Genomic DNA, 26,826 nt, shown 5'->3' with positions numbered 1-26,826 from the left:
TTCAGACCAAGACCTACACAAAGAATTTCATAAAAGCTGTTGCATAGATACAATTGCCAGCTTGGTGTGATCCCTGGTCCATTGTTACTGATAATGATCTCAAGGCACAAGCAACCCAACAATTTCAGGCTCTCCCATTTCCTATAAAAGAGTAATTATACCTGTATAGTTCACTGGTATATTGTCTGACCTAGTCCAAGTAAGCTGTGGTGTTGGGTACCCAGTCGCATCACAGCGTAGCAGAACGTTGCTTCCCAGTGGGGAAGTGATCTTTGTCGCCGACGTCATCACAGATGGTTTAAGACACTGCTCTAACTCAGCTCTCTGGAACAAGATTCCTGCCAGGCTCTCAGGTCCACTACATGAAACCAATGGATCAAGAAGTACAACTGAGTTGTCCACAATTTTGGAAAATTCAATTAGCTTTGAAATGCGACAGTCACAAAACCATGGGTTGTCCTGCAAACCTGAAGCAGAGAGGGAAGGGGGAGGGGAAAAATTGTCAGGCAGCATATGGATATTGTGATTACAGTATGATGCATGACTACCACCATGTACAATCAAGGAGAACTGTGGACCTATTCTGAGTTAAACTTTTCTCTTTCAGTTTGTCTTTTTTTTGTTTGGTTGACTGGTGGAAGGAGGTTTTGCAAAGGTGAGAAAGAACGGTATGAATGTTTATTAAGCTAAACTTTTTCTTCACAGAAGTTTACTGGAGCACAGTAATATACTGGCACTACCTTTGCTTAGCTTTGCTGTTTAACTAGGAAAAACACTTTGAAAAGATGTCTTAAGACTGATGATACATTTTCACCTGCCTATGCCTTCTGGAAAGATAGCTTCTCAGGGCTACTGCATTTTGTCACTCTCTGCTCTTAGTCCTTCTTTGGACACTTACAGTTTGATCCTGTCAGACCCTTTTTTCAATGTTTGCAGAGACCATGATGATTTAAGAGTTTAGAGCTTACACCCACATTTCTGCCCCTTGAAAAAAGGATAAAGGCTAAGGAGAAAAAGCTTTAGGCCAATAAAATTCTTATCTGGCTCTGAACTATACCAATATTCTTATAAATCTGGCTTGAATTTAGGACAGCCTCCGAAATACATTCATAAAGAATAACAGAAGAGTAGAAAATGGGAAGGACCCTGGAAAAAGCTGATGACTACAATATTTTTATGATGGCACACAAGAACATTATCCCTCATCTTCTGTTAGGGGCTATAACATTTGTTTCTTGATTCCAAAGTCTTTGAATGAGAGGCTTCTCCCTCTTGGTGAACTTATTATGGTGAAAGAGAGTAGCCATTTCTGAGGAATATAAGTCTAAATCCTCAGCTGGTATTGATTACTCCACTACGTTGACCTTCATAGAGCAACAGCGGCTTCACCAGGTAAAACACCACACAGCATGTCACTCATGAGTTCAAATATTTTTTCATTCAACTTATAATTTTGGGCATACCTTTTTCATTTTTTTCAAGTTTTAACAATAAACAGAACTTACAGTCTGAAACAAGGGATGGTATGCAAGAGCCCCTCACTATTGAATTTACCGATTAGTGCAACGGACAAGTTGAATTATTTAAAATAAAATTTAAAAAAATATATTGTTCAATGTGCATTTTTAGGAATTATCAAAAGAGCTAATGGAAGAATTCTGCTTTTTGTTCTGGAAGAAACCTGCAGATGAAAGAACACATGAATAATTAACTACTGCTTCCTTTTATCGCAGGACCAAGGTTAGGTTATTTTAAGCACAATGGCAGTGATTGGTTAAAACTGTGGTAAACCTCAATTAATCCCCGCTCTTTAAAACAAGACTTGACCTGAAGAGATTCCATGACTTTGACATCACAATCCAATTTCACTCCTTCCAGACATAAGAGATTTTACATTTATTCAGTACTTATTGCCTGTTAGAATGAAGAAGGAGAAATCAAGGAAAGTTTTATCAGCAACTGCTTTTCTTCAAAAAATAAAATGAAAAATAGTCTCCAAAATATAAAAATTTTTCCTGTGAACTTCACACATATATTCACAAGCAAAAGAGAAAAAGAGATACCATCCAAATGTTTTCCATGTGTCTAGGTACATCAACTGTTTGTGCTCATAAAAATTCTGCCCAATCAAGCACATGTACATAACTATTTGTGCTCATCTTTTAAATTAGGCAAGCTTTAGTTTGTAGTTAGAGACAATATGCCTGTAATTTTTTTTCTTTTTTCACTCTCACTTGTATATGAGGAGACAATTTTCCTCACTATGTTAAGAAGGGCATTTGAAAATTAAATTTGAAATTACATTCCCCTAAAGTATAAGAGGGAAGATGGAATCCCCTTGAGACAAGGCCTCAACTGCCAGAGACTCTCCATAACAAACACTGCTAAAATGCAGGTGAACTCCCAGCATGGCCTCTGTGCTATCGAGAGGACAGAAGCACGGGGCAGCTGTGCTACAAAAGCAGGCAGCAGGGCAGGAACTCGGGGTCCACAGCGTTAATCAGGACAGATTTGCAGCACCAATAGGGCTCCCATCCCACAGACCAGGCAGCAGATTCTCCTTTACTTTGAACACTACTGAAAATATTTCTTCTGTGACCTTCCTGCATCCTACAAGCTTTTCTGCAGTAAAGGATGGGGTTTATTATTGTTTCTAATACAACTACCAGCGCTCAAAGGCCTTTCAAACAGAATCATAGAATCATGTAAGTTGGAAAAGACCTTTAAGATCATCGACTCCAACCGTAAACCAAACATTACTACCAAGTCCACCGCCAGACCATGTCCCTAAGCACCACATCTACATATCTTTTAAATACCTCCAGGGATGGTGACTCAACCACTTCCCTGGGCAGCCTGTTCCAATGCTTGGCAGCCATTTTGGTGAAGAATTTTTTCCTAATATATATAAATACATGGCTTTCATATTCTCCCAGTGTCCTAAAGAAGACCCAAAGTTGTTACAATAGGTATCAGAAACTGACAAAATAGAAGGAATGAGGAAGGAAAGACGGATAGTCCTTAGATTGAAAGGTTGTTTAATCCAGTCTGGGACACAGGTTTGACTATGTCAAATCATTCTGAAGGCCTGGTTTCAGCTTCAGAAGAAAGCTCTAGTCCCAGAAGGCTCTGTACTTCTGGGCGTTAGTGCAAAGAGAGAGTTATTCCAGTTAGTCACCTCATCTCCCCCATTCATCATGCTTCACAGTGGAACTGGCTAAAGAAGCAGGACTTTATATACAAATACATATAATATATACAGCTGCAGGAGTTCCTTTCTTGCCCCCATGGCTCATTCCTTCTATTTATCTGTGTCTTGCCAATATCTGGCAGTATTCACATTATTTTTAGTAAACTTGCACAGCCATTGTATGTCATCAAGCCATGTGAATTCACAGAATAAAAAGATGAAAGTACTATTGAGTTGGAAGCAAGGATAAAACACTGACTTTGATTATACTTCAGTTAGCTATGGAAGAGAACAGAAACGGGAATGTAAACCTAGTTTCCAAACTACAAAGAGCATTCTGAAATTTAACAGCTTGTGTTTACAAGATGGTAAAAGTGAGAACACACACATTAAAGAACAAAGAAAAGGTTAAAAAAAAGGAAAAAATTAAGAAACTGGAAAAAAATGGAGAGCTTTAATAAAGGAATGAGATGGAATCCCCTCAGGAAAATAATTTCCTAAGAAGAGAAAATAGAAATAATGATAAGTCTCCAATGGCATGTGTATCTGATGGAACACCAAGTCTTTATAAACCCTGGATTCTTTTGTAGAAATACTAAGGCAGCTTGTTGACCTGAGAAAGAAATACTAATCAAGGCGAAACAAACATTGATAAATATTTATGCATTGTAATATACCAATGCAGTGTATTTTAACTTTAAATATGGATTATAAATTGCTCTAAAAACCTTTCTTTATTCTAGATTAACGTATTTTACTCTCACACATTGATATGTATGCTTGCATATACAATGGTAAATATATGTATATGTGTGTCTGTGCATGCACATTTTTGCAGCCTTCTCAGTAAGCAGGGTTTCCTCAGTGTGTGTCAATATGGACTTTAGCATTTGAAATAGCTATGAGCGAAATTTTCCTGGTAAATCAGTAACCAGTCTCAGACCAGAACTTGTATAATATACTGCTTTTCAGGTGCTGTAAAATGGCAGTATGTGACATACGGGCTGATGGAAATATTCACCACAGCTTGGGTCAACCTACCCAAGGCTCTCTTCCAACTGAAGCTACAAGACTTTTGATCCAGGGTTCTAAACAATAAAGCCCACTTCCCACACCGTGTCCCAGTGTTTCCTACACATAGTAATTGCTAGGGAGTAGTTTCAGCATCTACCCAACGGCCCAGCATAACAGCTGGGAGCCTGATGGACCTGCAGCATTTCAAATTTTTGGCACCTCTACATGCAACAGAGGCAAGATCTCATCTAACTGCCACTCTATCAAACCCTGGATTCCTCTGTTTCTCTCAGTGACTCACTAGGTGTAATTTTCCATACGGAAAATGCTTCTGCCATCGTTCATGCCAGAAATTTCAATCTCTGTACAGCAGCCAATGCCAAAACTTAGCTGTGATTTGGATCAAAGTATTAGGCTATAGCTCCAGACGTAATCAAGAGAGGGCCAGATGAACTCACACACTGGTCCCTTGATCATTTCCACTGCTCAATTGTCAGCTCACTCCACAGCTTTGTTTTGAACTGTTCCAAAGGGCACTCTCCAAGACAAAGTCAGATGTGGCTCCAGGGACAGTTCACACTTCAGGGACTGCTCCCTGAACAGCTTATGGATAAGACTACACCAAGGACAGCTCTTCCCATCCTGTTCTTTCCCCACAACATAAGCGCAACAGGCTTTGCACCTCCAAACTATCCTGCATGCCTATCAGCCCATCAGGCATACAATATACCCTTGCTATTTTATATTACAAAAGCACAATTCTATGGGTTGCAATGCAATTCTCACATTACTTCAGGCAGTTTGAACTGAAGAAAAAACATCCTCACCCACACAGTTACATTTCAGAGTCACTGCAGCATCCCATAGAGTCCACAGAAAACCAAGGGCTAAATCTTACAAAGCATGAAACAGCTAATCAGCTTTAAAGAGACCTGGCCCTAAACTGTGTGGATGAGAGCCAGAGTGAGCCACTCTTTCATCTGGCATAGTATCCACACAGAGGAACTTCATACAGTGTGAGGTAATAAAAAATCCCAAACCTCTAAGTACAGAGATTACAAATTGGAATAACAAGATGCTAAGCTGCCAGTCCCCTGGCAAAAGTAGCCTGTGGATGCTCCAAGAGTCCTTGAAGTAAACACGGGGAACCTGAACTTTCTCTTACATGCAACCCTCTTGATGCTCAGTCAAGACACTGAAGATAAAATTGCCCCCTGGTGTTAAAAAATACATACGCACAAACATTTGAGTTTGCGGCTTTGCTGTTGTTGATCTTGTTACTTAAATACAAGTGACATTCTTGTTTTGCCAGAACTAGGAGAGAAGCTAGCTCAAGCCATAACTGCTGACATTATGTAGAACCTGACTGCTGCTTTCCTGACTGGACAAAACAGCATTTATTTGCTCTGGGTTCCAGCTTCTAGCAGAGCTCTGGCTACAGCTACCATTCCATGTGGGCACATGGGGCTGAATGCTGCCACAGAGAACAGCTGGAAGCACACAGGACACTCCTGAGCATCAAAGCAAGCGTTGTGTGCAATTGTGGGCATCACATTTATTATTTTTTTTTCAAACCTAAACGAGTCCAAAGGGGAACCAGTAACTACGGCAGAAAATGGGGGGGAGGGGAAAAACCCCAAGACCCACAGTCTATAAGAAACTGGTGAAAGACACGGTGCAATTGGTTAAGGCAGCAAACAGTAAAGGAAAATGTATGAAAGGTTACTATAAGAGATGGTAATTAGTTTTTCTTTATGTCCACCTCATGTAGGACAAGAGGTAATCAGCTTAGTTTGCAGTAAGGGAGATTGAGGTTAGATATTAAGAGAAACTTTCTCACTATCCTGATAGATAAGCACTGGAAGAGGTTACCAGAGAAGGCTCTGGAACAGTCTGGCTGCAGGCTTTAAGAACAGCACTGACTTCACCAGAACCGTTCAGTTCATCTGGATCTGCATCCCAGTAGGCTAGAGGCCTTTTCAAAATCCTTTCTGATTACATACCTCTGTGATTATTATTTCCACCGAGGAGGAGGAGGAGAGTATCTATGGGATATGCTTCTCATTTCTCAGGCTCCAGCAATCCCGGTAGAGACAGGACGGGTGTCAGAGAGAAAGCAATGCCACAGAGCACACCTTGCTCCTGTCATTCTTAGCCGACATCCATGGTTGGAGCATTATAGAGCCATCTCTACTCCTAGGTCATCTTTCTAGCCTGATAGTTTCTCTCAATCATTCATTGCTGAAAAACAACTGCTTTGTAACAGTCCATCAACAGCAACCTAAGGATTAGCCTCTGGCAGCGAGTGTGAGTGCCATAACTACAGCTTTGCAAGCTCTAGTAATATAGATAATAAAACTAACACTTAGTGGAGACTAAGCTTGTCATAATAATCCGTGACGTAGAGAGGACTGCACTTTCTAATCTCCAGAGGAAGGGGATGTTTTCTTATTCACTATAGAGTTTCTTATATAGCAGGTACCATCTGCATTGGGATATACTCATCAGAAGGCTATGATGTCAGTGCAAGAAAATTCCGCTAATTATTCACAGCTTCCCTAAGGCAGATTTGCTCAACACAACACAATGAAAGTACTACCTGGCATTTTGCATTCTCAGATCCAAATCTCTAATGACTGCACAGAGCCTCCCTCAGCACATAACGTTAAAAAAAAAAAGAGAAGCAAGGTGCTGTTTGAACCCAGCGCGTGTTCCCCTCTGTAGATCTGTGTTCAAACTGAGTTGTAGTTCATAAATGAAAATGATCCAAAGGTCACATCCCAAGTCTCTAGAGAACTTAATGCTGGCACCAGAGGGTGTGCCAGGACTAGAGGAGGCTGGCGAAGTGCCTGTACCAACAAAGCCTGCAGATGGCTGCCAGAGGGAAAGGGAGGAGAGAAGAGGCTGTGGGTTTGGGTTTTTTGGGTGGGTTTTTGGGGGGTTGTTTTTTGTTTGTTTGTTTGTTCCCTTTGGTTTGTTTTCTTTAAGTGGTCAGGGCTATGTAAGACAAGGAAACCAAATAACCTCTGGGACTCCCACATGAGATCGTCAAGAGGATTAGATCTAGCACAGTCAGCTCCTACTTTACTGCCTCCTGCAGCCTTCAGTGCAGGGACAGGGAAAGAGGTACTGAGCTGGGCTTACTTTAACCTCTTTTTCTTTTTTTTTTTTAATCCTGAATAAACCAAGATCCAATTAATGCTGCAAACCTACAGTTATCACGCATGTGAGGAACTCGTTCAGCCTACTTGCTTCTATTATTTATATACAATCTTATCTGAATGAGAGTTTCAAATTGCAGCTTCTGCTGTGAAACAAAGCAGCTGAACAAATGAACACTGAATAGCAGGGGTTTAGATCAAGAAATTGGAAATACTGGGCAGTACAATGCAGGGCAGATCTATACCAACGAGTATAGAACAACTACAGCTAGTTTATGGAGAGTCAGGTGGTTTTCCTCCCTTCCACCTGCTACACTACAAAAACATGAAAACATGCACTTTTACGTAAACAGCAACAGAAAAGAACACGTTTGATAGAGCTGTTCCAGCCATGTTCAGAAACTGCAGAAGGGGTTACCTGCAAGACTAGGAAGTGGAGAGGAAGTCTAAGATAAAACACAAGAGTCACAAACAGAACTGATGTGATGGCGTACTAGAGAGATGGAATAAAATTATGAAAAAAAACCCAAGAGCCTGGCCAAACTACTCTTAAATACTTACCTTAAATACTATAAAAAGTACTGTGAAGCTGTAGGGATCAGATTCCTATGCTCGCTCTCATATTCAACATGTAAATTGGGAAAAACTTGAGGATAATCAGTCAGTTTTAGAGCAACGCCAGGTCAACAGAAGTCCCAGAGAGAGCAGAGTTGCCCTCTTTTGAGCCACCAACACTATCTGCAGCACTGTGTCTCAGGACAGGCTTCATACAAGCATCAGCTCCAGCTACTTTGGCTTGTGAGCCACTGGAAAAAAACATTGCAAATGGATACGCTTACAGTTGCAATCACATACAGTGATGAGGGAAATATCATCAGAAACACATTTTTTGGAAGCCCTGCATTTATATGGATACTGAATACTACATATGGCCTATATTCTTGTAGACAGGAATCCTGTAGATTTTACTTCAGTTTTATAACCTTGAGGTAACAACATACATGGAGGTCACTATCTTCATTTTATAGTTTTCTGTCACCAACAGAAAATAAATAAATAAACAAGCAAATAATCATAGACCAAACCAGAAGACTGACTTGGATAAAACCCACTCTCCTGAATCCCAGTCTGGTCCCCCACCTGCTCTGACTTGCAACTTAACATTTAGCTACATTTTAATAAGGAATGAGACATGCTGTTTAAACGTACCCAAAATAACTCTCTGGGTCACCAGAATGTCCATGTTCTTAGACAGGACAGCTTCTGAGAAGGGGGGCCAAATGTCCATCAAGTCTGATGGCAATGTGGTTAGCTTGTTGCTGGATATGTCCAGGTAGGTGAGGTTTCTCAGGTACCGGCCAGCATCGGTGGGAATGCTGGTCACTTTGTTGTTGTGTAAATCAAGAGTCCGTAGGTTGGGCATCTCTGCCAGCGATTCCCAAGGGAAAGTTGAGAGCAGATTACCATCCAGCCGTAGCTCATGCAGTTGTTTCAAGTTATAGAAACTGCTGATATCGATGTTGGCTACACAGTTGTAAGTTACCCACAGGTATTTGAGATCTACTAGGTAGTAAAAGGCTTCAGTTGGAATCCTTCGTATGACAGTTTTCTCTATACGAAGTTTTACAGTATCCACAGGAACATTCACAGGGATCTCGTACATGTCAGGATCATTACAGAGCACAGACCTAGCATCAAAAGAAAAAAAAGAAGGAAATTAAAAAAAAAAAAAAAAAAGAGATTGGCATTTCTTTATCATAAATTTGTATTTCAGATTTAAATGCAAATGCTATTACTTTCTGCAACACTACTAGCAGAACAAAGAATGTCAAATCAAGAACAGTCCTCTGCATTTAAAAACTGAAGAGACAAACATGGATTTTCTAATGAGCAAAAGCATACGAAGTAGCAATGACAATTTCACATGAAATCTAGATTTGCTTTATCCTAAAGCATGTGAAGACCATCATTCTACTGACAACTGAAAATCAGAAGCCATTGTACAAGGAATAACACATGCATGTATCTCAAGTGGGAACTGCATGCCACTTATTTTACTAAAATTCAGAATATTGGATTATTAATTTCTAATTTTTCTGCATGATGTGTCTATATTTACTTTTCAGAATAGACTGAAAATAGAAAATATTGACGTAATTCTCTATAGGAGAGCTTTGTAGCCCTATTTCTGGTGTGCACGTAGAAATTACCTGCTTCTTAGATGTGCTAAGAACTTTCTGCTCCTGTTGATTTTAGTGAAACAGGATTTCAGCATTTTCAAGAATCAGTATGTTTCCATTTCTTTCAGGTGCATTGTTTGCACATATTAGCTCGAAGATTCCCTTCTCCTCAATAAGCCTATCTTTCATTTTCTCCCTTTTCTCTATATTCTCCCTCCATTTTACTTTCTCCTCATGCAGCGTTATACTAGATATGTTGTAACAAAAAGTAGCAATGACAAACAGTATGTCCCAAAATTGACATGTCAATACCCAGATCATCAAATTTCAAATCAACCTCTTTATTACCAAAAGTTATATGATTTTCCTGCAGATTAAAAAAGAATAAACTACTGTATTTATTTAAACCAGAATCGCCTTACAGTAGACAACTAGTTTGTAGAAATAGAAAGGACATTACCATAGTAGGAAAATCATGGAGCAGAATGAAATCGCCTTCTGCAAAAACTGAAGATTTAGAGTAGCTATTTGCTAAGTACAAAGCCATAATCACCATCTGCTCCTGTTCAGGAATGCTGCTAGCCATATAACACCAGTGTAAGATACACCTTTATTTCAACTATGCTAGAACTAATTTGCAATGTATGAGAACGTTATTTCCAATTTCTTCAAACCTTTTCCTTATAAATTGCCTTGAAAAACAAATAATAAAATATTTACCTTGTTCCAGTGCCATCACTTCTGCCATGGTAAACGCAAGTGCATTGTGAAGGACAAAACCCATGTGCTTCTTCAAAAAAGCTCATTAGGAGGTAGAAGTAAATAAACAGATACATGGCTTCCTCCCAGCAGAACTGGTATGAAAAAATTTGAAAACTTTATTCCTAGGTACTCATGTGCAGTGTGCTACAAATGTGAATGTAGACATCCATTTAGTAACAGCAGATTACATCAGATTAGCCGAGATCTGTTGTTGCTTAACCTTCAAATGTATCCTAAAAGGGATCAGTTAAACCAGCTGATTCTTTATTCTGTCAGAAGAACACACTCTGTTTCAAACATATCCACAGCATGTTTCAAGGCTATTTTAATACATAGAGCTTGTCGGGTTAGTATGTAATAAAATATCTCTTTGCTCCTTCTAAGAGGCAATGCATTAGTTACTGTACAGCATGAGGATACTGCATGGCATTTTCTTTAATACTAAAAATTATAAATTAATAGGAAGCCAAGATTCCAGAGCTTTTAAAAAAATCCTGTAAAAGCAAGTTTTTACCAAAAAACCCATGTGTATTTTAAATAAGTTACACATTGCAAAGCCAAACTTCATTCATGCATACATAATAATAGAAGATATTTATTCTCAAAATCTGAGAACCAAGAGTGCATATACTATCATTCATAAATAGATCTACACATAGTCATCTCTTCCATCCTGAATAAATCCATTGCTCACATCGTCAAAGGTATTTTTTGAAAATTACACAACAGTCCTATATGACCATAAGATTGTCTTTGAAATTACCATTTTTACTCAGTTTTATGTGCCTCCCAAGCGTCAAGCTTTAGGGTGCATTTTGTCTCATTTTCAGGATTTGCTGTGCAGTCACAAGTACTAGAAACGTACTATTACTAAAACAAAAGCCATCTTTCCTACAAATTCATTTGGTTGTGTGAGCCAAAACTTTAAAAATACATTAAATATCCTGAAACTCCTTCAAATTCCTAACAGCTGATAACAGGTTCTATAGAGTTTGGCTAGATATTTTGATATCTTAATGCAGAAACAGAACTTTAGAAGGCACATCAACATGGACACTTGGTATAGAAATACACTCACACAGGGAGAATCCAGAGTATTTCAAGTCTGGAAAACTTTCAAGGGAAGTTGAGGGAAAGTAACTAATTAAAGGAATTAGAGGTGCAAAATCTATGTTACTGAACTTAAGCACTTCCTGCTTCAGCCTCTCCCTGCCCCTGTGTCACCTTGTTCAACCCTGTAAGAGTCACAGTGAACACTTCACTAGCCTTTTTTGTTTGGGACAGACATATTGGGCCAATAAACCTCACTCTCAAAAACTACAGTCTTAGTGGTTTTTGTCTTTTTTTTTTCTTTTTAACCTAACTAAAAAGATTATTGTGATTAATAGAAAATAGCTGGCTGGGGCAGATTATTATTCCAAAAGATTAATCTTCCAAAAGATTAATTAACTTTAACCCAGATTTCACTCCTTTCCATGTAACTTATGCAGGCAAATGACATGAGTTTTATGATGTCAGTGCACTTTGAGATACACTCATGGGCAAGGCATTGTTAATAGTTATCTCTTGTCTTGTCTGACATCGCACCATTGCCAGGATTGCCCTCCGAAACCTGTGAAGGACAAGAAAGGAAAAGCAGAAAGATTGTCAGCTGGAGAGCCAAATACAAAAGAAAAACTGAATAAGCTGGCCATAAGTATTACAACAGTTTTCAATTTTAGTAAAACTTGCTTAATAAAAAATGTGTACTTGGAATTCAGAAGGACCCGAGTCTTTTTCACTTCCATGTACAGGAATAACTCAGTTAAGCTCTGTATCTCTTCTACAACAGAGGTCGCAGCAGCTTTTGCTTATGCCAGGACAGTGTATAGCCACGACAAAGATGAACTTACAGAACAGGGTAAAAAGGAGATAGTTTTTCATTGACTCAGCAGGATCAGATAAGGTCGCCTAAGCTCTGCTTCCAGGTTGGTAGTAGAAAAAGGAAGGATGCCTCTTTGCAAAACCCAGTTCCCAGTCAGAGGCGCTGGCTTGGTTAGAGCATTTGATATGCTTGCTTAAAACAGAAGAACAGACTTCACTGATTCACTTTAATGAAAAGTGTCAATCCGTCCTAATCAGTCAGAATATGACACATCCCAAATCAAGCAAGGAAATCCACAGAAGTTATATGTCACTAAGCCGACAGACATTTTGGTCACAGTCATTAAAACCAGTCTACTGCTGATACAACCCAAATTCCATGAGTGCCTTTGAGAAACCACAAAGGGACTTTCAAAACTGTCTTACAAAAGCTTCACTAATGTCTTCTCAAAAATCTTTATCAATTCACTATGTTCTGATGATGATCAAAACAATTTCTTTCAGACTTTCCTGTTCAAAAGGTCATCTTTGGTAAATCAACAGTGGCTTACCCTTTGATCCCTTCACTAATCAGTTTGTCATATGCTACAGATGATCATTCCATAGTTATATGATATGCTAAAATCATGAAGTGGACTGGTACTAAATTAGGAGCACTTACTTTTTGTTTGCAATTACATAAATGCAGGGATTATAGAATGTGGAAGATTTTGCAAACAGAGGAGCTATGATGGCCATTGCAGGAGAAATTGTCTTTGGATCTCCAAAGGAAGACCATAAACACACAACAGAATACGGAGACCACGCCACCAAGAACATTACAATCATCACAACAGACATCTGTAAAACAAGAGGAACATAGCCCATATTACCTGAAGATTACGACCTCACAACCTAACCTCAAAAGCACATGCACCTGTGTGAAAATAGAGCTGTCCAGAACCAAATAACAACACATAAACAAGCACACCTGACAAATTCTGACAGGTTATACCAGAATTTCACTTAGGGGATTTAATAGCTCATCACACTGCCATTTATTTTGGCATGCTGTTATTTCATTATATACAATCTTCCCTCACAGTCAGCACTACTGATTATGTTAAATCTGGCCATCAAAAGTTTACATGGCCAGAGAGGACTCCAGAGAGGATTTCACACATGAATTATGACCACCACTTCAGAGCTGGAAATGCACTGCAAGCTATCAACAAATCCCCTCCTTCAAACTGCAGGTTACCTTAGCTGTATTATTGTTTTTATTATCATACATATCTGAAGAGCTGCAGTCTGATATCCACCAGAGGATGGCTATCCAGCCCTAAGAAAAGAAAATGCTACATTTAAAAATGATCAGGTAATCGACACCATGTGAGCCATAGGAGACATCAACTTTGAAACAAATCACCTTAGTTTAACTACTTCCTAGCTCCTTCCTCTGTTTTCTGTTCGGGTGTAAACAACCTGAAATCAATTTTCTGACCTTGCTAGTGAAAAGATGATAAACTGCTTCCTGAAGACAAAATGCTCTATCAGAATGACAGATTCTCTTTCAAAATAGACTTGACAAACACATCAACAAAAAGAAGTTCCAATGTAACCTCTTTTTGCCATTCTGAAGAGCCCAAGTAGAAGGAATCCAGCAAAACACAGGTCACTCTGGGATGTTATTACAAACAATACATATGAACAGAGAGAAAAATCTAAGCCAAACAACCAACCTAATAAAAATGTTTCATAAGGCTTAACTATGGTACAGTTAAATAACAGAAAGTAAATTTTCCAGGACACAAAGGTTCAGTTCCGTATACTTAAGGAACCCAGAAGTGTCTGCCTGGTTTAATGAAGCATGATAGCCACATTCAAGCATCATACTGAGGAGAGATCTGAGCAGTCATCTGTCATGTTTGACTGCCTGCCAGAGAGACTAATCTGGGCACATTGGGGCTGACACCCCAGAACACACCATGCCACAGCTAGAACTGAACAGCAACAAACTGGGGGTACTGGCAGAGCAGGAGAGGAATCAACCAGGACGGACTTTTCTGGCTTTTGTCAGGAACATGAATCAGTAATGGAAATCTCAAATTAATCAAGAGGACAAAACAAATCACTAGAAAACAAAACAAAACCGCAGGGCTCTCTGTATGTACAGGATTCCCTAGTGTAGTTTACCTATACCCTAATTCACTCTTTCCATGATGAACAAAATGAGAAACAAGAAGTAAACAGCTACTTTGTATGAGCTGTCCTAGAGCATAACCAATAAATGAGCAGTGACTCTCTCCACAGAAGATTCCTATTTAAATACAAATGCAATACCTACTGATAATAATATAAAGAAAGAACGCTTTTGTCCAAAAGTTTGGTGCATAGAAAGCTCAGAAGATGCTAATTTGTGAAAAAGCAAGCAGTCCAGTTCTAAAGAAGGATCCTGCTTAATTCCAAAGTGTCAATCTTTTTTTCTCTTTTTTTAAAAAGTTAAAGCTCTCTTCAACCACAAAAACAGGAAAAATGCATTTTCTTCACAAATGCGAGTCTGAATTTATAACTGAATCCTCTGAAGAACTTTCAGAATGCTTGAAACTGAGGAGCAAAATGCTCAAATTGTTATTTTTAGGTAAAAATACCATTTTTCAAAGTTTAGCAATGAGAAAGTTTTCCCAGGAATGTTACGTTTGCATTGATAAGTAATTCAAAAGCATAGGTACACACTCTTCTGTCCAATTCTCTCCTACTTTTTTTATCATGCCTAACCATAAATCATATCTTTACACAAAATCAAAGGAGCTCGTGAACTTCAAGGTTCCTCAAGGACTTTTATACATTAAAAGAATGTCAACCTTCCAAGGCAGGATGTATCATTTTATGCCATAACTCACACTTACTACTGTTTACGTAAGAAAGAGGTAAGTTCAACAGACTAAAAAGAACAAGGGGTCAGAATCACACAGCTCAGGAGCTTAGAAATGCACTTTAATTTCTAGGCCATTAGTTCAAGCCAGAGCTGACCAAACCATTTCAGACCAGAACACCCATGGATCTAGCAGAAAGCCTAAGGACTCCGCAGACACAGAGAGTAAAAGTCCTTCTAGGACATCTCTGAGGTACATTTCTATGTAATGATAGAGGGCAGAGCCAAGGAAAATTCATGTTGTTCTCAGACTTCAAAGTAACTATTCATCTGGAAAGACTATTATGCCAAAAGTAAAGATTCTAGTGCTATAAGTCAAGCCAAGAGTTCTCACCAAGGCTAAATTTCAGTTAATATTTAGTATGAAAGGAAAAAGGGGAATGTAGGAAACAGAAGTGCTTAAAAGGTTCCTTTGCCTCCAAGACTTTAACACAAAAGAACATGCTTAAAACAAAATATGCCCTCATTTACCATACCTTCGTCACATCTACTTGGTCAGACCAATCTACGTTGATGCTCTCCAGGCAGTTACTGCTGGCATATTGTTTCATTGTCCGGGAAACATTGTAATAACAGTAAAACATGACTGTTAAGGGTACAACAAAATTAACAGCAATTACACTCATTGTGTAGGAAACAAAGGACCTGATAAGACAGAAAAACAAAACACAGTAACTTACAAATAGCCATCCAGGAAAAGTTACTACAGAATTTGATATTTTGATTTGATTATGAAATTTTAAAACAAGCTTTTAAAGAATTAGGAAAATTTTCTTCATCCTTATTTTTTCTATTAGCAACTACAAGCCTTGCAGTTTTCAAGCATGGCTCAATTCCTATGTTTTTTCTAGACTCAGTCTATATTATTTCCATTGTTTTAAAATTATTTTTATAAATTAGGCTTCATACTTCAGAAAAAAGTAGTTATGCTCATATAGTGGTGAATTAAATGATCTTAACCTCCATTGAGACAGCAAACTTAAAAGAAAGGGTGAAGGGGAATCTTACACATCATTTTTCCTCCAATTTACTGTGCAAGTTGCTCCAGTCGGATCCGGAGTGTAGCTAGCCCAGCCTACAGTAGGCATGGAAGCCCAAAAGACTGCATTTATCCAAGCAGCAAGGATTAGAGTGGCATAGCTACGGGCAGTCATTCTTCTTCCTGTGGCCAAGCACATACAATCACAAACCATTGTCATCTTTTGCTGCTTTCCAGTGTTATATCTGAACAATAAGTGGCTTTCAGCAAGCACATACCAGGTTAATAATGATCCTTTCAAAGGCCTACACTCCCAAACACTGTAGCATACCTTTTTCGTGCTGATGAATGATATCTCAAGCTTTCCAGCCTTAAACACCATTTAAATACTATCACCCATTCCAACTCGCAGCATTGAGGCAATACCTGATCCTAACCTCATGCCAAGAAGTTTATTACGCAGCACTGCATTCATGTACATCTTTGCATACTTGCGGGGGAGGAATTAACTGTTACAATACAGCTGTAACAGAGAGGAGAGAAAAACATCCCATACAGTGTTAACACAAGACTAGAGGCACACACCAGCTTGACAGTGGTCAAAACCTCCCACAGCTAGAGGCTTTTCATGTGCTTCTCTAAATGGATGTGTTTAAAGACTGGAAACAGTGATGAAAATGCAACTTATAAACAGAGTAACAGCCTAATTGTGAAATTTTTCACTTTCACAAGCAGTACCATCCATGCCAACCAGATAACTTATTTAACTAAGTACTGTAGGATCATGCCCTAAATTCAAATTATGCCCAGCACTGTAATTCTGGAGTTATTAATGAGAAAACAATACAATTAGACACTTATTTCATAGAAGCCCAACAGTGAACCATTTTTGACCATAAGTACAGTACCTATATCAGGCCTGCAGATTGTCAGATAACGGTCAACTGCAACAACAGTGAGTAAACCAATACTTGCCATCCCAAAAAAGATATTTAAGGCAGCATAGATCTGAAATTAAAACAAACAAACAAAAAAATCCTTTCTGAGAAATCTTTCAAAGGTACAAGTACAAACTTGTGGACTGAATCGAAGGCGCTATGATACATGACATTCAGCCAGTGTTCTCTTCCATAAGCAAGGTACTGAATGAACTAATTCAAAATAGGCAATTTGGAGCTGGCTTATTTAAAATTAGACATTTCAAAAGCAACCTGCTTGTGTGCACATCAGAAATCCTAAAGACAGTAGTCTAAAAAGCAAACAAACACCATACTTCAATAAGTAAATTTTGAGATTCAGAGATAAAGAGTTTGGAGGTTGGGGGGAGGGGAGTTCAATTAATGTTTTCAACATATGTTAAAGAAACCTGAAGAGCATTTGACTCATTCAAAAAGTTATGGCTTTAGTAAATGTGAGGTTCTGAATTGCCACTCTCTCCTCTGTTGTATAACTACACTTAATTCACAGATATGGTACGTGGATTTTCCCCATTGGCCTCCATTTTTACATGTGTCAGATCTACTACACTGACATATGCTGCAATCCCAACGTGCTCTGAATGTGTCTGCCCAGTCATCCCATGGACAGCCTGACCACGAAGGATGACTGGGAAGGCTGTGGTACCACTGGCACCCCCAAAATAGAGCCCTGTGCCAGACCACATGCTACCAGACGTTATAATGGAACTACATGACATTTAGCCATCTCAGTTCACGTGATTCATTTGGTTTAGGTTGACAGGAGTTGTACTTCAAGGGATCTTTACTCCCAAAGCATTGGTAGTGAGATTTCACATCAACTTCAACCCACTACAAGTCAGTTTAGATCAAAAGATGTTAAAAGTGAGGCTTCCTGTCAAACAGTGACTGAATTTTGAGCTTGAAATAACTGTGTTTTCAGGCAAGTGATGTCAGATTGTTATAAACATCCATTATGTAAAGGTCCAAAATGTATAGTGTTGCAAATATTTTCCTTGAGTCACATTTTCAGCATACACCTTCACATTACTATTAATTTTCCTGGGCACTTAAGCCCAACAGTCTTAAAAAAAGTAGATTTAAATCACTGTACACAGTGAGCAAAGGGCACTATCTCTCTGCTATCAAAGTATGATTTTTCAGTCAGTCTATTTTTAAAAGCAAATAGCTATTAAAATTAGCCTAAATCTTAAATGGAGACCAATAGCTTTGCAGGCCTTCATATTGGATATCCGGATAGTCCCATCCAAAAGAACATGTATTTGCCAAGCAGAACTCTGTCAAGCTTATCATCAAAACGGTAGCCACATCCAAAGTCTTTTAACTACCAAGTCGTCAAATGTGTATGTGCTACTATAAACTTTTTCATTTGGGGATTCAGTTTCCTGAACTTGCTTACAGCTATTTCAAAATATTTAGTTGATAAATATAAGGTTACATTTTAATGTTTTCAGATTATAAATATAAGTTTGGAATCAAATTCACATCAAATCCTACACCCAGAAATTACTGACATTACAGAACATCAGCTTCAGGTCTAGAGTCAAATTTTGCATCTCTAGCTTATCTCTTAAAAGAACTAATAACAGGTAGAGCTACTACTTATTTCTCAGCTTGCTTTTAAGAGCTCAAAACTTTCTCTCTGACTGAATTGCAATACCTGGCATCCAGTATATCCAAATTTCCAGCTTCCGTGAAGGTCTGAGGCAGCAGACATGGGGTAACCAATGCCACTAACACCAATGTCAGTAAAAGCCAAGTTGATAATAATTGCGTTGGTTGCTGTCCGAAGCTCTTTGTACTTAACAAAGATGCCTAACACAACAATGTTACTGAAAATGCTTATCACTCCTGTAGAAACAGAAAAAGGGAACTTTACAAAAGATGCACACCAGCCAGTAATATACATGTAGAAGAAAATGCAGCCCATTGATATCTGAGTCCTAAACAAGTTTTATTTTCAATCAAGCACAATTTTGCAAAGAGGACAGACACCTGAAAAGGAGAGAAAAACCTCTTCCAATTAGATAACTTGCACTTGGATTTAGTAAGGGACAAAAGTGAGTATTTTTCTGAACCTGGGACTTCTGATGAAATGACAACAAGCATAGCAGAAATTCAAAAGCATCTAGGCTTACAATTCAAACACTTCAACCACCAAGTACAGTGCTGTGTTCCATAGCAAAAAAGAGTGCAGGTTGGTGACTGGCAAAAAAAAGTGGGCCTTATGATTCACCTGATCTAGCAAAAGGCCCCGCCACCACCTGAGATCTTCCTTTCTCAGTGGAGAACGCATTCAGACAATAATCCTGGGCAAAAGGAATATAGAAGCTTTGACTTTGCTACCATTATCCTAGCCAGACTAACTCCCCTCTCTGCTCATGAGGTCCCAGTTCTTTGCAAGCATCAGAGTTGACTCAGGTTGCTGCAAATGGTGTTTTCTAAGGCTTGTCAAACAGTCTGAAGATCTGCACAGCCTGCCACAGTGGCAGCTCTTCCCTCCACCTGACAAGCTCTGGGGCTGTGTCATGGCCACGGTACAAGTCCAGCTGTGCACTGAACTTGCTCCTGCCTCGCTAACCTGTGTATTTTTAAACCTCTTTGACCTGGCTTGACTCAAACTGTGCCTGAAGTCTATTATTAGGCAAGCCAAGAAAAGGCCAGTAGACAAAGAGTTGTAATAAAGAAACACAGTACTAAAGCTAAAATGTACATTCTCTGCTCTTCGTGTCCAGTCCCTCTGGAATTTACTTTGGACTTAACAATGCTCTCCAAGGCATCCAGGACACTCTTCATGACCCTGTGCATCAGCAAGCTTTTTCTGATCCTGGTGACCTGTTTTAAAACCTCCAGATCCTGCTTTTCTCCTGCTATTCCTCTTTCCTAGCCAAATCTTACTGCATGGCTCTTGCAGTGAGTTTACATGGCACTCCCACAGAATGGGAGGGTTTTGCTGCGGTTTTATTCTCTTCAGACTCTAGTCTGTTGCAGAGATATCCAGAGCAAACTCCCATCTTCTAGACTTTTACTAACCTACCATTAATAAACAGCTATTAAGGTTAAAAACTCCCCCTTGCACCTCAGCAGAGAAAGACACGCAGCCCTTACCAATAGAGAATTGCAACATGTTCTAGCAAACACAGCCATTAAAAAAAATAGCTTGCAAATAATAACAGGAATTTGCAAGAGTTATCCATAGATCCCTTAGTCTGGCACAGCTGTTACAGTATCACTGAACCAAATCCTAAACTTACAAACACTTGTATAGCCTGGGCACCTTAAATTACAAGTGCATAGTGGAATCTTATTTTGGTAAAAGCCTAACACCACATTATCCATGGAAATGCCCCTCAGAATTCTTTTTTTTTTTTTTTTTTTTTTACTTTAAAAGTTTGACCTATGAATCAAAACACTGTACTTTTCATCATCACAGATCTGAGGGATAGTTCTGCAAGGAGTTTGAGTGAATGGCTGTCATACTGAATGTGGACTTCTAAAAACAGACCCATCTTCTTTCACAGTCACTGCCCATCCTGCTGTAGTCCCCTGGCAGCCCATCGCCCTCACTGATGGGATTTCTGCTCCTCTATTGGCTCCACCAAACACCTGACACACACAGCTTACTTTTTGCTGACGCGCCTCTATGGAAAGGGCAATAAGGTTTTTAAGTATTATACGATGTTCTTCCACCTGTCACTGTCAATGCTGCAGCCCAGTTAAAAATCTCTAACATCAGTTTTAGTCTGACTACAAACACGCTGCAGTTCAAACAATAACCTCAAATCAGCAGGATTAGAAAACCTGAGGGCAATAATCAGTTTCAAGCACTTCTACTCTACAGTTGAATTTTGAAGACTTTAACTGGTATTAATATGCAAATTCCTTCAAATCATGGAAAGTCCTGTGGACTTCATCACTGGCAGTCCACAGGAACACAATCCATAGGTGTATAAATATCAGCACACACCCCGGTGCATCAAACTGAGGCAGATATTTCTAGGGTCAAATACACATCAGAAGTATGATCTGAACCACTACGCTCAGCAAGAGCTACTTTAATACCACGACAGATATGAAAAAGGGCAGAAGGAAAGCCAGTGCAATCATAACAACATCCATAAAAATATAACAAAGATGATACTTGGGATAATGGACACTAGGGACAACACCAATTCTTCAGCTCTTAAAGGGAGTTTCTCCATTTCAAATATGTAAATTGGTACCTTTTTATTATACCTATAACTCATAGAAGAAGTTGCACTGCAACATTTTACTAATCAGTACCAACCTCCTAGATAACAGAAGCTCTCTTAACAGATTCAGTAATTTTAAAATCAAATGATAATTAATCCTTGCCTATCTCTCTTTCCATTCTCTTTTTAAAACCACCAAGCATGTCTGTTCTCAGGTGCAAGTCTCTTGCTTAGTACATGAAAACCACCTTAAAGATTACGTTGGAGGTGCATAGCCACATAGATGCCACCAGCTATCATATTCATATATTCACACATTTCAAGAATGATACTGCAATGCCATGAGCCCCTGAAATGAACAAAAGGGGGGAGCTGGGGATCCAATCTGAAACCAAGACCATATTAAAAGCACTCTCAGCGCCGGTTCAGTCGGCTCTCCCGTTGACAGGTAGTATGTCATCTCTTGGGAAAAAGGAAGCAAAATAGAATTACATGTTTATAAAACAGTACAGCCTTCTTATGAGGCATGCTTAAACAGATATTACAGCTACCAAGAATGAAATCAGAAATACAACAGGACTGTAAACTCATATCCTCAGGGTGAAGGATGGATCCTGTCAGACACACCTAAATTTAGTGCTTCAGAGCCCAATCTTAAAATGAAGCTGGGGGGGGGGGACATGACACACCAAACCAGGGAAGAGAAAGTGGAAATTGCTAAACCTATATTCATTAAAAATTTCAGCACCACTAAAACAAATTAATAGAGCCAAAATTAAAAAAAATAATGCTCTGGGGAGCAAAATGTAAGAAAGAAGATGGATTCCATCCTGATCAAAGTGAGAAAAAACATGTCGATTCAAGACATGCTCTCTTCCCTGTTTCTGAGAATCAGGTCAAGTAGAAGAACAAAGTTTCTGCATTTCTTGGAGGGTAGGGAGTGCAGACCAAGCCAAGACTTTCAGCAACCTGAAACTGGCAGCTGGGACAAATTCACGTGATTCAGAAAAAAGCACACGGATGCTGCCAGTTGGCCTATGAAACACTGTAGGGTTAGACAGCTATTCCCATATTTCTTCAATTAAACCTTGTAGTTTTGTCAAGATGCAGATAAAAATGTCACAACCTGATCAAGAGCAGAAGAATTTCTTATTTTCCTCCTTCTCAAGGAAGCAACAAAAACTAAAGACAGATCAAATGCAAATTCAAGCCTTAACAGAGTTAAGCAATACACATAGTAGCATGAAAACAATGTATAACATGGAATTTACTTTTCCAGTTAGCATTTTAAAATGATACCAGAGCATTTCACCATTATAAACTGAAGGATATCCATGAGGCAGTACTACTTCCTGCAGCCTGAGTATCCCTGTTGTCATCACTAAAATTAATACAGACCACTGTAGACTGCAATACTTATCAATGACTTCCTTCTCAGAAAACAAAGCAATGACTTGTAAAAAGCATTCAAACCTTTTAAAAAGCAGCATAATGATGAACACTGTACCTGTACTTCATTCTTATTCTTAGACATCTGCTTACTAATACAGCTTAAATTTTCCAGATGTGAGATTTGCCATGGTAAAGCATTTGCAAAGCAATCAATCATACTTTCAAAGATGGTATAGACCCGACTCTCAAAAACATTCCTCATTAAAAAAGCAAAGTCCAAGCTACAGGTGAAAGATTTACTAGACTCCCCCAATTATAATAAGAAAAAAACCCAACCAACAACCAACAAATAAACCACAAAGTATTAAAAAAAAAAAAAAAAAAAAAACAAAAAACCAAACCCAAACATTTAATTTCCATGCAAGATTAAGAAAGAAGAGCTGGGCTGATTCTGCTTAATCCCATTGATCAGATGATAGCTTTGATCCCTAACACCAGGTGGTCAAACTATCTGAAAAGACCACCTTTTACATACAATGTAATCAATTTTAATTAAAAAATATAACAAGTATCATACATATTTGCAGCACCTAATAGATCCAGTTACCTGCAAATAATGTAGCAGTACTGCAGTACTGCATCTAGTCTTCCAATACTTGACCATCATCCATCTCTACAGCTTCTTAACAAGTCTACTGATCCGTGTAGCTGTTCTACCGATTTCTCTAAAAAGCTGAAATAAATTACTGCCTTTGCATTCAAAAATACCCTTTTTACCAGAACAGCAATTTGATACTTACTACTTCAGATGATAAGTACCAGATACGCTAAATAAAATGTGGCCATCAGCAATACTATTTCATATAACCTTAAAGTACATTAATATTTTAAAGTAGTTTAAAATCTAATGATAACATAGAAAATATATGGTACAGTCTATGAATAAAGTATTTATAAACGGATTTAATTTTCCATAATAAAGGTATAAAAGGCCTATTTTTCAACACAGTAGGTTTCAGTATTTGGTCAGTGCTATAGCACTCTGCTTCAGAAAAACATTACTGAAGCAGCTGTGGTTATAACAATGAGAAAGTTTTCAAGGAAGAAAAAAAAAAAAGAATTCCATAATCATTCAAGTTTAGCCAAAGGCCATTGCAGTCACAGGCAACAAACACGATGTCAAGCCTTCCAGCATGCTTTTTCTAACATGTGTCATCAGTGAAAAATACAGCTGCAACTGGAGTCTGCTCTGCTCTGATTAATGACCAGCTCCCTCCCTCCAAGTCACATTCCAACCCTTCCCCTTACATCCCCCTAACAGACACCCGCTCACATGCTCAGACTACACATATATTACTACAAACATGTGGCCCAAGAGAAATCTCAAGATAGCTTCGAGCACATCACAGAAAAATGCAAGATGTGACAGCTATGCCCTATTTTTATCTCTTCTGCAAGCTGGCAGAAATTAATTCTCACTCTCTTCTATAATTACATATCAACAAAATATATTTTTCGAGACACAATGCTGCCTTCAAATATAGAGCAGAAAACTTAGATGTTTCTGCACACTTCAGTCAGCCTGCTGATTGCTAACTTGTCAGTAAACTATGGAGAAAAAGCGATCAGACATTTGTGTAATACAAAATGAAATACCATCGGTGGTACTACACAAAAAGAGCATTCAGATCTACGGTTCTATTTTAAAAAGTTATGCAACAATTTGCCAATGCCCATACCTGCTGTTATTAAGTAAGCTGCAACTATGTTGTGCTCAGTCTGTGTAAAGGCTGAATGAGCTTCATTGTCACTTTCTGAGGAATTGGATGAATCATTCCAATGCATTTTGGACAAAAGAGACTGGTGCCTATCCTCTGCAATAATTCATCAAGACGATGAAACACTACAAAACCCTGCCAGGCAAATTCTTTCATTATTCAACAGACTTGCTGAACAATTGAAAAAAGGGGGGTAGAGGGGAGTTGCCCACACCATTGACAGCCTCCAAGCATGATTTAATTGGTCTAAAGTGCAAAGAAGTTTACGCTCCCAATCTATGCAGGAGATTGTTAATTAAAACAAAGAGCAGCACAGAGCTGCGTACATTTCCAACAGTATGCTTAAACTTCATTCTTACTGCTAAAGAGATTAACTGTCACATGCCCCCAAACTTTTTCCTTCAAACCTCTTGTGCAATGCTTTGGAAACCTTAACAAAAGTTGGCTCAGGTCAGCTGGTCATCAGCCTGGCTTGGAATTAATTCCCATCATCACAGCGAACACACAAAACTGCAGCACAACATAAAGACACAAATGTAAATTTCTTTAAAAAGCAGGATACACTTACACTAAAGTCCATCCAGTCAAATCCTTAAAGACCTACTTCTTCAAGATTCTTAGTTTGATTTAAACTCTTAAGCTGACGTAGACACAAGAACACAGTCCAGTATTTTTCTAAAGCGAAGCAGGACTTTCAGAAAACCCAATTGCTACATTTCTAAAATAGCCTGATCTGCAGAAAATGGTTTTGAATCTGCCTTACAAGTCTGAACACCCTCCCTCTCCTGAACACATACATGTAAGGTTACTTTTGGCAAATTTACCTAAGCATGTAACTGGGCAGAAAATTTTTAGGCATTTTCCAAAGCCTTGTGCAGCAGAAGCTCATGTTTTCTTCTCTGCAATGATGAAGCAGCAGCACACCAAAGTAAAGACCTTTTACAAAATCCTGCATAAATATTAGCTGCAGTAAACCCTTGCCCAAAGAGCTCATATGCAGTATCAGTGTAAGTAATCAAAGGTGTTTCCTACCAGTTCCCCCTCATACAGTTTTTGTCTCATTTTGTACTCAGACTGGGTATAAAAGTGACAAGGATGAGCAACCAGTGGTTCTTCAGTTGTCTGTGGCTGACCGGCAGCTCAAGCAGGCTCCCTGGCTAGGGCCGTGTCTTCTGAGCAGCAGTAAGGGTGTAGGGACACAGGCAGTACTGAGGCATAAAGCCATCCCATAGAAAGGAGGCATACCTGAAGAATGCTCTCTTCTCTAACCCATGAAACACTCACAGAGCATTCCCTCCCACTCCTCAGCTTTCTGGAACAGACATCCTGCATCTTTCACCCATTTGAATCTAAAGGTAAGAAAATTTTGATATAAAACTTGTGCAGTCACAACATTTAGTCATCATTACTACAGATGATCATGTGTTACAGTTCTACCAGCAACCATTTTCTTTAATGCCACAGATCTAGACTCACAGTTCTCAGAGTACTTGTTTTATTACGGTATTTTTCCTGTCAGAAGAGGATTAGGCAGGAAAAGGGAGGGAGGGTTCCGAAAGGAAAGATGATCTGTTTGGCAATGAAGCCACTTCCCAAGTGCCCCATAGTCCTGCCTCGAAAGATAAAAGCATAGTGATAATTTGATATCTTTGCTTTCCTCCCCTGAAACTTTGGCAACATTTTCAAAAGCATCTTGGATCTTGCAGCTTCCACAGAAGTCAGAGCTTGCAATGTCAATTGTCTCAGAGAAGCAAAGCATTACTATTTTTATTCAGATAGGATTCCAGACTTAGACTAGCAGTTAATGGGACCATACAGATTTTATACTTGTCGGTTCAAATGCAAGCTTCTAATATACACAGTCCATCCTATAAACTATCTCATTGTCTCCATCTCCTCTTCTCATAAATTTGGCTAATTTTACAGCAACAGGAATTGAGAGAAAAAAGTCAAAATTAAAGGCAGACCTTACTTATCATTAACCTAAAGTAATTTTTTCTAGAACACTGCAGTTCATAAAACAAGCCAAAAAGATAAAGCAAGGAATTAAATATTAAAGTATACAAGTAATCCAGGAAGTTGGAACAACAGTTCCTAAGCCACATAAAATATGGTTTACCACATTGCTTTTTGATGCTGGCATAAGAAAAAAAATAATATCCAAAACCTCAGGCTGTTTTTAATCCCCCAATAGCAGACAGAATTACTAGTGTCAGGGGGGCATTTATAACCTCAAATGATGCTTTTACTTCCTGCTTGTCACAGATCAGTAGCAACAAAATGCAATTTCTATTTAATTCCATTCTTCAATTTGTAGGTATCTCTATAGATATGGGGCAATGCAAGACTCATTACAGGGTTTAGCAAGTTGTTTTCAGTTATGTGGAAAGTATATGTCAATCCACAAGCGACAAGAGTAGAGT

General features: G+C 38.8%; 2 protein-coding genes across 3 annotated transcripts in view; both read right to left on the bottom strand.

The window, feature by feature from the left end:
- The window catches only part of LRIT3 (leucine rich repeat, Ig-like and transmembrane domains 3), a 32,820-nt gene that overhangs the window by 3,244 nt on the left and 2,750 nt on the right, over window positions 1-26,826 (bottom strand). The window contains exons 1-3 of one of the 2 annotated variants that reach the window (XM_054824564.1): window positions 10,266-10,400; window positions 8,575-9,053; window positions 162-467 (exon numbers count right to left, since the gene is read on the bottom strand). In XM_054824564.1, the coding sequence (XP_054680539.1) occupies window positions 162-467; window positions 8,575-9,053; window positions 10,266-10,381 (901 nt within the window). In that variant the 5' untranslated portion in view covers window positions 10,382-10,400. Of the gene's footprint in view, window positions 1-161; window positions 468-8,574; window positions 9,054-10,265; window positions 10,401-26,826 lie in introns of those variants that run through there. The other variant, XM_054824565.1, reaches the window with a different exon arrangement.
- RRH (retinal pigment epithelium-derived rhodopsin homolog) lies at window positions 11,781-24,470 on the bottom strand. Its single transcript, XM_054824569.1, has 7 exons — window positions 24,365-24,470; window positions 18,701-18,891; window positions 16,972-17,071; window positions 16,093-16,246; window positions 15,561-15,729; window positions 12,832-13,010; window positions 11,781-11,919 (listed from the first exon to the last, which is right to left on the bottom strand). The coding sequence occupies exons 1-7, from the start codon at window positions 24,468-24,470 to the stop codon at window positions 11,814-11,816; spliced, it is 1,005 nt and encodes a 334-aa protein (XP_054680544.1). The 3' UTR covers window positions 11,781-11,813.

The sequence above is a fragment of the Grus americana genome, chromosome 4 (genome assembly GCF_028858705.1).
Source record: "Grus americana isolate bGruAme1 chromosome 4, bGruAme1.mat, whole genome shotgun sequence".
In the NCBI taxonomy this organism is placed as follows: domain Eukaryota; kingdom Metazoa; phylum Chordata; class Aves; order Gruiformes; family Gruidae; genus Grus; species Grus americana.
The sequence above is the reverse complement of the archived record's forward strand: the minus strand, read 5'-3'. Positions and strand labels throughout refer to the sequence as shown.

What these genes read in the sequence shown, in the direction of transcription:
- RRH (XM_054824569.1), bottom strand. Translation starts at nt 24,470, where the DNA reads ATGCATTGGAATGATTCATCCAATTCCTCAGAAAGTGACAATGAAGCT. An exon ending in AGCTTACTTAATAACAGCAG is followed by an intron (nt 18,892 to 24,364) that starts GTATGGGCATTG and finishes CTGTTTCTACAG; the next exon opens with GAGTGATAAGCATTTTCAGT. An exon ending in TATGTAATTGCAAACAAAAA is followed by an intron (nt 11,920 to 12,831) that starts GTAAGTGCTCCT and finishes TGTCCTTCACAG; the next exon opens with GTTTCGGAGGGCAATCCTGG.